The following is a 12,849-nucleotide window of genomic DNA, read 5'->3' on the forward strand; positions in this document are numbered from 1 at the left end:
GTGCAGTTCTGCCTGGTTTCCAAGCCCAAGCTTCTCTCCTGTACAGAACACACCAGTAGTTGACAGGGGCTCTGTATGAACAAAATGTAAAGATAGGTACAATACCCATGATTTGGTATGCTAATAAAAAGGTTCTTTTTAAGGCAATTAAAATGTGCAAATACGGAAGAGGAATGCTTATTGTATTATCTATGGAAAAAGAGAATTTAGTAGAACCCAGTATTTGAACAGTCTATGTTGTGTTCCTGTCTGTGGGTCTTAACAGGTGAGTTGGTGGCCTAAAGTGATAGAATTCACACAGGGTCCAACTGCAGCACTCCCAGTCCATGACCCACACTCAAGCCCGTTCCTGTCTCCCGACCCCTCGCCCTGGCCAGCTTTCAAAGGCAAACAAAACCCATATGATCACTGAAGTCTAGAAATGAGCTTTTATTTTAAATCTGTCAAAAACTCTTGACAGATTTTAATCTTATTAAAATACAACTGTAAAATAAGAGTGAGTCTCTTTCTCTTCAATATACATTACATGTCAGTGGAGCTCTCTGCCGGCTTGGCATTGTTCAAGGTGCTCTAAGGAATGGGGGTAGGGGGTGGGGGAGGGACCTCTGATTTCCAGATAAAACAATAGCAACACAAGAAAAATAATAAATTAAAATGATTGGATTTGGAGACATTGCCCAGGATATGTTAATTACCTTTTTTTTTTTAAATGTGTGTATAGGCCAGACTCCAAGCTTTGGTAGTTTAAAGAAATTATGTGGATAATATCTTGTCATTAGTTTGTGTTCATAATACACAACAAATTAGCTGACTTTCCCCCCAAAGGATAGAAAACATAAAACATAACAATTTCAAATGAAATACAACCCAGAGTTCACTTATCTAATTGCAACATGTTAAAACAAGAACACTTTTATTAAAATATTTAATACCAGAATAACTTATAATAGTATGAAAAAGAGTGAAGTATTCGTTCTTGTTTCTCCTGGCCTTGCACACATGGGGCAGGCTTGTTTTGTAGTGACTCCTATTTTGCATCCTGGATCTCAGAGTGTCAAGGATGCACCAGAAGAACCCAATACTTCATCCACTCATACAGTCAGCACTTACACATCTCACCTAGGGCTTACTGCAACTGCCAACGGCACTTAAGACAAAGTAAAAATATACATACAAAATATTTTCATATCAAATTATCTTCATTACACAAGATAACCCCCACCCCACTATGCTATGATACAGGAGAAAGTGTCTTACGATGGCCATGTAGGCTGTCATGTCTGCTCAGCAACCAGATTAACCTTCGACATTAAAAGCATTTTGTAAAATAAAAAAAAAAAAAAGTCAGCCTGTGCTGTGAAACCAGATGTCATTCACACTTGCAAAAATGCTTTCCAGACTAAAACAATTACAAAATCCATTACATACCCAGAAAAAATGCCCCCCCCCCAATAGCCTACTCTTTTTAGTTTGCTGTTGAACGTTTGTTCTGTTCTATCGGGCATCTCCAGATTTCCTTTTCTATGGGGCATCTCTACATTCCTTTGGTTTTCAGTCTTCCCAAGCTGGGGAGGATATTATTGTTTGATGGAAAAGACACTCTTCTTCCTTGATGGAGATTACTCTCACTCTGTGGTAGTGACATTTAGAAACAAGACTTTCTTTCAATGCAAGGCTTCACTTCATTTTTACTTGAATGTCCTACTTGGCAAAAATCAGAGACTGTTCATATTTTGCTACCTACCCATACGTTTTAAATTCTAAAAAATCATTTTTTTCTGCATGTATATGTATATCTATCTACACACAGATTATTTTTTCTTCGTTGTCTCATTCTCATTGCAATACAATTGTCCATCTGAATTGGGATTTGAAAGGAACCAAATAAAAAGCTGTCAGTCACTCCATATGAAAAGCAGCTTCCATCAGAGAGGAACCCTGAACTCTAATGCAAATAAGATTACAATTTAAAACTAAACTTTAGCTTTAGTTTTACACAAGAAAGAAATTCAAAGATTTATATAATAAGGCTCTTTTTAAACCTTCAGGGAAAAAAAAATCCCAATTAGTTGTAAAGGGCATTGGGATACTTTCCAACAGTACTTGGGAAAACAATTCCTGACTACAATACACTCATTGCAATGTTAAACTAGTTCGAAAGCGGCTCTTCTTAAACGTATGCGTCACGTGGTCCACGTCACGTGGTCCTGTTGCACCTTTCATTTTGGAATCGCTAACATATCAGATTCTCACCATCACCCTGGAAAGCACAAAGAACAGTTTCCAGTCCTGTAGGCAGTAAAAATAAAACAAACAAACAAACAAACAAACAAACAAAAAAAGAAAATAAAAGATTGCCACATCTGGGCTGAACAGATTTCCAAGTTTGAACGTGTGAATGACTGAATTTGTTTCAGGGGCTTTCAGCGATTGGCTCCAGTCCCGAACCAGTCTGGAATGATGCAGTCTAGCAAGTACTGGAGTTGACGGTTTGAGGCACAGATCTCCACTGTGCCCACGTTGGAGCTTACCTCAGGGAGCAAGGCACTTACTGTAATGGTAATGCAGACGCTTTATGCATAGTTTCAGTAACATAAAATAAGTTAATATTTTTGATTAAAATGAATTTTTATAACTTATATGTCTTTTTATAGAAGCAACTGATATATTTAGGATAGTTGAACTCAGAAGGTTTAAATGGGAGTCCTCTTCACCCCTGCTTTGGCTCTTAGGATGAGGATTTAGGTTTAAAAAAAAAAAAAAGAAAAAAAAGAAACCCACTGACAAGCTCAGCACTCTCTGGTCACTCTAGAAGCGCTGCACCATTGGCAGCTTGACTGTCTTTACTTCAGCTATGTGGGAAGACTTCTGGATGATGCAACTGGTGGTCGTCCCCTGCACGTCATCTTTTCCCTGGGCGAGATTTGTTAAGGCCATGGCTGCATTGATCTCCTTCCAGTATGTGTCATCCTTGCTTGTCCCCCTTCTGTTAGCAGCACTGCATGTGTGCAAGAGAGAAGAGGAAGGATCAGACTCATCATCATGTGCCCTGGAGACAGCATCCCAGCCAAGCACCAGTGGCAAATGAAATTCGTTTTGCTCACCTGTCACCCTTAGTAGATCCAATGTCTGGGGTGTCTGTAAAGAGAAGCACAAATTCAGTCACTTGTCTCTTTCTTGGACTTTGTCTTTTAAGATTTATTCTCTCTGTCTCTGTCTCTGTCTGTCTCTCTCCCCCCCCCCCCCCCCCCATGAATGCAGTTGCCTTTGGAGGCCGGAAGAAGGCAGCTGGAGATACAGGCAGCTGTGAGTCACCTGATGTGGGTGCTGGGAACCAAATGTAAGTCCTCTGAAAGACTGAAAGAGCAGACACTACTCTCAACACTGAGCCACTCCTTCAGTCCTGTTTAATCTTAGGGATTTCTTCATTAATGCCAAGAATAAAATTTTATCTGGAAAAATGACTGAAACTATTTTTTACAGACATCCCATAAGTTATTAAGGTAATTAAGAAGCCAAGCCTTGGAGGGGAAGGCCTGTACAAGGGGCATAGTAAAGATACTGACCAATGTTCTTGTTCATGTCTCACCTGTCAGCAACCATCAGCACATTACCATATCCCACAAGGTAGATATATTTTTCCTCAACTCCAGAACAAGGACTTTCCTAGAAGCTGCTGGGGCTCCCCTAACCTTCATATTCTGCAATTTCCTGAGAGTCCAGCCTGGGGGTGGGGGGGCAGGTGAGACTGATAGTCTGAATAGTCAATACAGGAGTAACAGACCTAAAGCCGACATTATATGGAGCTCCTGGTCCATCAGAAGAAATCAGTCTTCAGTCTCCAAAACTCCTTTTCCTGCTGTCATGAGAAGCAAGGGAGACAGCAGGCTTATGCCAGAGATAGGCACATCTGCTCCCTGATAACTAATCAATTCCAACACCATAAAAACAATGAATGAATGAATTGGATGTCAATTCATTCCGTTGGTTTAAGGACTATAGCCTGGGAAACACAAAAGTTGATTCACTGGGGATAAAAATGAGCAGATCAGGAGTGGGAATGGGCAAGGTCTCCCTGTAAGCTCAGCACACTCTGAATCGAGGTAATGGATACGCTTTCGTCACCCCAGCCGCCACCACCACCACTGTCTGCAGCAACAGGAGGAGACAGTAAACAATACAGAAGCCTCTTAGGACAGAAAGGAAGCAGAAAATGTACACAATGGATTCAAAGTCCACCTCTTCCTATGGCCTCTGCAAAACTGTCCTTTCTTGGCCTCCATCAGTCTTTTTCTTTGCCTTCTTGTCTTCCTGTTCAGTATTTTTCTAAGCCTTTTGCATCGTCTCTGATGTGCTCAGGTCCGCCAAGGAGTGCAATTTAATTCCTAATCCATAGTTCTAAGAGTAAGAGCCCAGGAAAGCTCAGAAGGAGAAGTAGGTTACAATGTAGTCTAACCTGGGCAACAGTTCCCAGGATGAAGAAAATAGCCACAAGAAAATGTGAATGGTGGCCAGACTGAAGGTCCTCCGCAGACAGAGAATCCAGAAGCCTGCTAACAAGGAAGCTCTCTATTGGAAGATAGCTTGCTCTGAGCTACTCACAATCTGAGGAATCAGCAAACTTGAAAGAAAAAAAAACCCAGGAAATCAAAAGTACTTAATGAAAAGGCACTTCAAGGCCGCTGTGAAGAATACATGAGATGACCTGCTATACTGGGCTCATGTTAGCCCTCAGTTTCTTTCCACTGAACATTCAGGTAGCATTTAATACAGCTTGGGAGAAATGCTTGGGTCTGGAGTGCCATTAGCCTGGGGTCTTCTGACCATGCTAGGTTAGCCTGGACAGTCAGAACCCCACCCTGCTGTGTTGGATAATTTGGGGTTGAAACTCACTCACGTAAATGGAGTAAAACAGCAATAATTTTTGGCCCACAGAACTCCAACAATCCTGATTTATAGATGATTCTTTTATGAGTTAAGTCTCTTCAGTGTTGCTTTATAACATTTTTAAAAATTATATTTATTTATTAATGGGGCATATGTATTGAGGTCAGAGAACAGAAATTTACTTTTTTCCACCACTTGGACCCCAGGATCTAAAGCCCGCTTGTCAGGCAGGATGGTAACTGCTTTAGCCACGGAGCCGCCTCAGCATCACTAGCCCAAGTTTTTCAGCTTTAGTGACTCTGTACAGGGTCCCATGTCTCTTCGGTATCCACGAAGTCTCCCCTGTTATCTGTTTTCACTCAGTAGTGACAGGTACAAGATGCTATGGGAACCAGAGAACAAGTCAAGCCTTTCAGAGGGTAAGTCAGCAACACTGGGAATTTTACAGAGAAGGGGGAGGGGGAGAAATGAGGGAGGGGAGACAGGCAGAGACAGAGACAAATAGAAACAAGAAATTAATATTTTGGCCTTTGCTCAATTTTTCCCACAGCTGTTGACAAAAGTGAAACAATAGGCTCAGGGGTGTTCCGTCAATAAAAAGATCTGTCAACAAAAGGATGGACTGGGTATGAGAACTATCTTGTACCTCACGGGTACAAATTGGCATAATTATGCTCTAATTGTATTTTGAGAGAAAAATTTCATTTTTAACAGGAAGGGTGATGTGTAGGAGGAGCTAAGGTGGGAGGAGTACTGAGAGGAAGAAAAGGAGTAAGAAGAGGAGAAGAAGAAGGAGAGGAGAAGCTAGGTGATGAAAGAGAGAAAGAGGGGGGAGACAGGGAGGCAGATGTTCACGTATCTCCACCAGTAAAAGATAGTTGTTATATCTAGGTTGGGTAGTGGGTTACACCTCTGATTGAACAATACCAAACTTATAAAGCCTATGATTAACATTTTTTAAAAAAATGTATAAATGCAAAAAGGAAAAGGGGGCATGGGATAGGGGTTTCCTAAGGCGGGGACTGGGGAAAGGGGATGGCATCTGAAGTGTAAATAAAAGATCTAAAAAAAAAAAAAAAAGATCTGTCGAAAGCAGACTAAGATCCATGAAGTGCAAACATTAGGTGAATAAGAGAACTGAACGTAGAAAAGACTACAGGCTGCTGCTCAGGTTTACGGCGGAACCGTTTGCCGCTGTTGAAGGGAAGGGAATATACATCGCTTCCTACCCGACAAGTCAGCTGAGTGGTGACTGGGGACAAGCAGGAAGCTTGCAGCTATCAGAGAAGTAATGTGATGCAAAATCCTGAAGATGTGGAATCCTCAAGATGAGAAGGAAGCCTATGTTCTGTAGCCCCAGAGCAGCCAGATACTGATGGCACCTACAGTGGCTGGTTCCTTAAAGCACAACCACTGAGAACAGAGATTCCTGCAACAGGCTGTGAAATTCTGAAATTCTGCTTACTTAGAGATGAATGTGCCTATGAAAACATCTCTGATATGTAAAAACCCATTCATGTCCTTGTTTGGGCATTCTAATTAGTTTCAGAATCCCCTCCACACTCTCTCTCTCTCTCTCTCTCTCTCTCTCTCTCTCTCTCTCTCTCTCTCTCCCTCCTGTGTGTGTATACACAATGAGTTACACACACTTACTTACATTTGTGGGTGTGAATGTGTGTTCATGATGCATAGAGGGAACGGTCACAAGGCAACCTCTGACCTCTGGTATTGATTTTGCCTTATTTGAAGCGAAACAGCTTTTTCACTGTCCTGTACACCTGGCTTAAGGGTTTCTCTTGGTTCCAAGGTTTCTTCTGTCTCTGCCTCTTTCCTCCCTGTTAGAGCACTAGTATTGCAGATGCTATATTATAATAGCTATATGCCTGGCTATTACATGAGTCCTGAGAATTTGAACTAGGGTTCTTCTACTTGCATGACAGTGCTTTTATCCAGTGAGGCCTCTTCCTAGCCCCTACTTCCACAAATCCTAGAACCAGGTCTGATGTACGAGTCCCAAGGCTAAACTTCACACTTTAAGGATTGTGGGTATAGTTGGCGTTGTAAGACTGAGATGGAGCTGCATAAACTGCAATAGCTGGGAAACAGCTTGTGTTTCTGTCAAGGCTAAACTATCCCAAGGTGTGCTCTTAAGGATTTCAGACCAGGTGCAGAAGATGAATGTCATACCTGGAAGCTTTTCTTTGAGTGGCTATTATTGGGGGTTTCCCAGTGTGACTAGGATGTTGCGATCTGGACCATCCCTGAGGAGTGGTGAATCTAGTTCCCATGTGAACCACAAAAGGAAGTTCATAAACTTCTTGGAGATATTTGTACACTTTCTGGACAACAAGAACTCTAAAGATCTGCTAGTTTGGGGCCTTCTATTTACTGTGTTGAGATGGAGTCTGGGGAGATGTCCCAGCCATTTTAGAGACCAATACAACCTGAGCAAGTTTGCAATCACAAATTACACTGAATGCTGCTACTAAAGGCTACAGTTTTTCCCTACTGCCCCCCACCCCCCAAGGCAAACACTTGCTTCCTCTTTTCTGGTTGAACTAATTGTCTTGCAGCCCACAGTCAGTGTTTAAGGAGTTACTGATGTTCATGACACTCAGGTAACTTTTGTCCACCCTTTTACAGCTGATGTCAGGAGCTCCTTTCTGGTAGGAGTACCAGGGGCTCCAGACCAGAGAAGGGAAGATGCAGAATCCGTACAGCTGAGAGTGAGGAGAAAGCAGGCCTGTGCTACAGCGATGCTGCAAGGCTCCCTGGCAGAGTTTATGAGCCTACACAGAGCCGGGTCTGACCACCGACATTTGCTCAGCATATCTCACTCTGCAAGTAGCTTGGCTGAGCCTCCCCAAAGTCTGGGCTAAAATGCCTTTTTACATTCTAAGGTTCCAAAAATCAGCTATGCTGTCAATTACCATAAAAGCAACTGGTTGGCAGGAGCTGCTTACTGAGCCAGCCAAAAGAGCGTGTTTTAAGACCAAAAAAAGAAAAGGAAAGAAGAAAGATGTGGGTAGTTAGGAAAATCTTGGATGCTGTAAAACTCAAAGCATGTTGAAACTTAAAGAAGGGCTATCCTCAGTTTGGATGAGTGTCTCCTTAGAAAGTCAAGCAGAGAAACAATCCCATGGAAATGTCAGGGGCGCAGCAAACTCGGGTTGTCTCACTTTGTCAGTGTGGGGCTCATGATTGCCACTCAGAAGCACACTGATTTAGAGTTAGATTCCTAATATAATATCTGTAGGCCTAGAAAGTAGTGTCTTTCCTCTCCGTGATGTGCTTTTCAAGCTGACGAAATAAATCCTAAAATTGGAAATGTTTTGTTAAACATTTCACAAAAGACTACTTGTGCCACTACAATGTGAATAAAATTAAGGGAGATTATGCATGCGACTATTTTTCAAATTAAACAACTTGAAATCACATAACAAACGTTTCCCTAAATTAAGATGGAACGTGTAAAAGATAGAAAACTGTGGGATACAGGGAGTAGAACGAGGGAGAATCGCTGAAGTTGTTCTGTCCAGAGGAAAGCAAAACAGGTCAGTGGACCAGTCGGGTGGTGAGAGGAAGACATAGCTCGTATTCTAAGGTGTCAGACAGAAGACAGTACTCAACTCCCCCATCACACCTAGCCAACCTTGGAGCTTATGTACATGCCCTAAAGCAAGTCATAAATCGCCATGTCTGATTACCAGGCTTCCACCAGGATGCTCAGTTTGGCAGCCATGGCCGGTGAGAGCAGCCGAGCATAGCCAAGGTTTAGTTTGTGTGCACCCCAGAGACAAGGGACACCAGATACAGCTTCTGGTTTTCACAAGAATGGGAAGACTGAAGACAAGAAGGCGCAGCAAACGTGGAGGACAGAAACCCTCTGTGACCTTATAGAAGGACCTTATAGAAGGCAGCGGCCACCACCCATGTGTCTCATCCCACTGTGACCCTTAGAATGTTTATTTCCCCACCTCAGGATACCTGGTTGTCCCTCCCAGCACACAGATATTTCTATGCTGGCTTCATATTTTTTCTCCTTTAAAACAAAAGCTATTGGGCCAGCAACATGGCTCAGGGGGTAAAGTGCTTGGCACCAAGCCTGACAGCCTGAGTTAGAACCCAGAAGAGCACAAATTAGCATGGCTTATTCTCTGACCTCCACACTCACACCATAGCATTCATGCTCCCCGCCCCCTCCCAACATACACACAAATAAGTAAGTGTAATTAAAAAAAAAAAAGAGCTTTTCTTATTTTTCCCTAATAGGAAAGTAATGCAATAGGAACAACTGTGTCATAGTGTCCATTGATCTCTGAATGAAGGTTTTGCATTATCAGATTATACAATTGGCACATGTGAACACTAGCATGAAAGGCAAGCTCTAGCTGCAGCTCGAGTCAGGACATTTCCCTACTGTAATCTGAGATTTTCCAGACTAGGTCTGCTGATGGTTCTCTTCTGGGTTATTCCCAGAGAAAGAAATAATTTTGTATGCATAAATAAATGTATAAATGCGTAAATAAAAAACTTACTATCGTTTTTTTTTTTTTCTCTTACCGCTAATAGGTTGAGTCAGGTGGTACTTTTATTCCATTTATTGTGGACAAAAATAAATGAACTCAGCATTCATATATTTTAAAAAAGACAGTAATAAAAGTTCACTGTGTAAAAACTGGGAAATGGTGTGCAATAGACTAAAATGGAACATTTAGGCCTAAGAGTGACATTTGTGCACTAGTTAGTTTTGTCAACTTGACAGAAACTAAACTCATCTGGGAAGAGGGGACCTCGGCTGGGGAGTTAAGTGCACCGGGTTGGCCTATGGATGTGTATGCCCAAAGTTTGTTTTCTTGGTTATTGACTGATGTGGGAGTATCCAGCCCACTGTGAGTGGTGTCACCCTTACGTAGGCAGTCTCAGAGTGTATGGGAAGCTAGTTGAGTAAGCTGTTGACACAAGGTAAGGAACCAGTGTTCCTTCAAAGTCTCTATTTCAGTTCCTGCCTCGCCTTGATTTCCTACTTTGTCTTCTCTTGGTGATGGACTATATAATCTGTAGGGTTAAATACACCATTTCCTTTCCAGATTGCTTTTGGTCATGATGTTTATCAGAGCAACAGAAAGCAAGTGAGGGCAAGAGAGATGGCTCTCTAGGCAATTAGTGCTCATCCATTTTAAACAGGATATTCAGTACATGCATTTTTAAAAGTATCTTTTTTTGTGCGTATTTGCGTTTTTCTTCCATGTATGTTTGTGTATTGTGTGTGTGTTGGAACCTGAAGAGGCCAGAAGAAAGCCTCAGATACTCTGGAACTGGATTTACAGGCAGTTGTGTGCTATGATGTAGGTGCCTGAAATCGAACCTAGGTCCTCTGGAAGATTGGTCAGTGCTCTTAACCGCCGAGCCATCTCTCCAGCTTCATCAGTGCATGTATTGGAGCCCTCTTCCTCACCAAGCTTCCACTTGTCACACACAGACACATAGACACACACACACACACACACACACACACACACACACACACACACAGACACATATACACACACACACACATACACACACACACACACACAAACCATTCAACTCTTTTTTTCTATAATTGTAGACCCGGGAAAGAAGGACACCAACAAAGGCTTTCTTTCTCTCCCTGTGGTTTGATCTGTGATCAAGGCATCTCTCCAAGTCTCAGAAAAGGAAGTGTAAACAAGCCTCCACAGCATGTCCGGGCTTTAATTAGAGTGATGTTTTAAGAGCCATGCTAGCTCTGGGATCACTTTCCTCTCTCTTGGGAGGAATTGCTTCTACATCACTGCGGGACAGCCACTATCTCAGGACTTTTAATGACTATCTTCTCCTGGGAACAGCTAGAGTTTCTGCAGAGTCAAAGTAAATCACTTAAAATGACTTCTGACCAAAAGGGAAGAGAAAGGAAAACCCCAACAATGGGATGCCCATGCTTACAGACTAAAGTGCTTCTGAGAGTCCCTCCTGAGTGAGCGCTCCTCTAAGCCTTGAATTCAAAAGTGATACTGGCTCACTAGTGGGTCTGTTGCCTCTCTAAGAGTCATGAGGTGTCTGTTCAGTGAGCCAGTGGTGGGGTGGAGCCCATTGGAAACCTTCAACATAGAGAGAATTAGAAAATGAAACCAATCTCATCTTTATGGATAGGCCTACAGCCTTTCCCCTTCTTTGCAATATTCTAGCTAAATTATTCATCTCAGGGCCACTATTAGGTGGCTTCCAAAATCATTTAAGAGTTGGAGGAAAAATCTTTCCAAAAATTGAGCCAGTATTTCCCTTAGCATGGCTTCCACATCTGGCCCAACATTCTTTTCCTTCCTGCTACCTCTCATGTGGGCTGGCTCCAGCTAAGGCTAATGATGCCCAGATGTCCTGGATCTGTAGAATCCCCTCCTCAGCTGCCTTTTTGTCAATGCACAATTTTGGGTCATGTTAGAATATAAAATATAGAAGCCACACCCGTTACTGCGGGATCCGTGGTGAAGAATTCTTTATCTAGGCTCTACAGGATTTCCATTAAGAAGAATGTACAGCATCTTTCTCTGTTTGGAAGCACCGATGCCGTGATATCCCTGTAAATATGCTATGCAGCCCCTTACTCACTGGGGAACACTGGCCTTAGTGGATTTCCCCTATTGGGCAGAGCACATGTGATTCTTCATTCACTCCCCTGTGCTTCTGTGTTGGTGAGATGTACAGATACTCTGGCTCTTCATTCCTGGTTGCCTTTATTCTTCTAAGATGTACAGCCATTCCATGCTCACAGATCTGGACTGATGGATTGAACATGCAGGGAATGGGATTTATAACCTAAAAGTAGCTTCTTAAAATAAACAGAGTGTCACCCAGTGATAAAGTTTTGGTTCACTCTCAGTGTCTTTTCCACTGAGCATTTGGAGTGTTCTTAATGTGAAGTTATTGTGCATAGTCTCCTCTTCCAAAATTGCTCCGCCCTTGCTAAGCTGAGAGCTTCCAGTCTGAAACTTTGTTTTGAAGAGTAGAGTGCTGTCTGTGGGAGGGGGGAGCTGAGGGGGTGACCAGGCAGAGGGTCTGAGATGATGAATACTCACTTTTTCTGGCTTCTTGTATCAGCTATGAAGGTGGTCTAAAGGAGGTCATAGTGACACAGGGTAACACAGAGGTAAAGTCTGGACTCACCTGATAACACAGGTCTGCTCTCTTCTTGCTATCTGAAGGATTGCCAGCTGTGTGACTTTCTGCATTTCTACTTTCTCATTGAGAAAATGGTTCACAGATTTGTGGGGTGGTTATAAAAACTGCATGACAACATTTTGTAAAACATCAGAAGAGGGTCTGAACACACACGCACACATGCACATGCACACATAGTACAAGGGTCCTCGTAAAAAATACTAACTTCCTATCTCACTTTATTCTTTTACATCTATAAAAATGGGGGTTGAATGCAGTCACTGAGAAAAGCAGTACTGTTAAGAGATTAATATGAAAACCACTGTGTAAAGAGAGAATATTTAACTCCAGCAAAGCCCACCAACTCAGATTAATGAATTAAGTGTATGGAATCTATCATCATCAAAGACAAAGATGGCGTTGTTGTTGCTCTTGTGTGCCAGAACACCACAGCACGCCAGGACAAAGAGCCCTGGAGCCACATTAAAGAGCTGCTGACCTTGAGTGTCTGATGGGTTTTGTTACTTCATTTTCTCAAAGGGCGTTTTGGAGATGCTACCCAAAATGCTTCCTGCATGAAAGCCACGTTTCCAGCCAAGTCTCAGAAGATGACTTCCTAGATTTGCATGGCTTGCTTCTGTGTGACTACATGTTGCAGGAGCACTCATTGTCTATACAAGCATCCACTCTGCATACAAATTGGGCAACAGGTTCTGAAACTGACATGCTCTTAATTTTGGTCCCTTGTATTGCCACTGGTCTCCAGTCTTCTTTGTTCTTCCC

General features: G+C 42.5%; 1 protein-coding gene across 2 annotated transcripts in view; it reads right to left on the reverse strand.

Moving 5' to 3' along the window:
• Positions 1-409: 409 nt before the first annotated feature.
• The window catches only part of Mkx (mohawk homeobox), a 65,277-nt gene continuing 52,837 nt past the window's right edge, over positions 410-12,849 (reverse strand). For both annotated transcript variants that reach the window (XM_034509647.2, XM_076939663.1), the window contains exons 6-7: positions 3,105-3,138; positions 410-2,998 (exon numbers count right to left, since the gene is read on the reverse strand). In XM_034509647.2, the coding sequence (XP_034365538.1) occupies positions 2,809-2,998; positions 3,105-3,138 (224 nt within the window). In that variant the 3' untranslated portion in view covers positions 410-2,808. The remainder of the gene's footprint in view (positions 2,999-3,104; positions 3,139-12,849) is intronic.

Source organism: Arvicanthis niloticus, chromosome 8, assembly GCF_011762505.2.
Source record: "Arvicanthis niloticus isolate mArvNil1 chromosome 8, mArvNil1.pat.X, whole genome shotgun sequence".
In the NCBI taxonomy this organism is placed as follows: Eukaryota; Metazoa; Chordata; class Mammalia; order Rodentia; family Muridae; genus Arvicanthis; species Arvicanthis niloticus.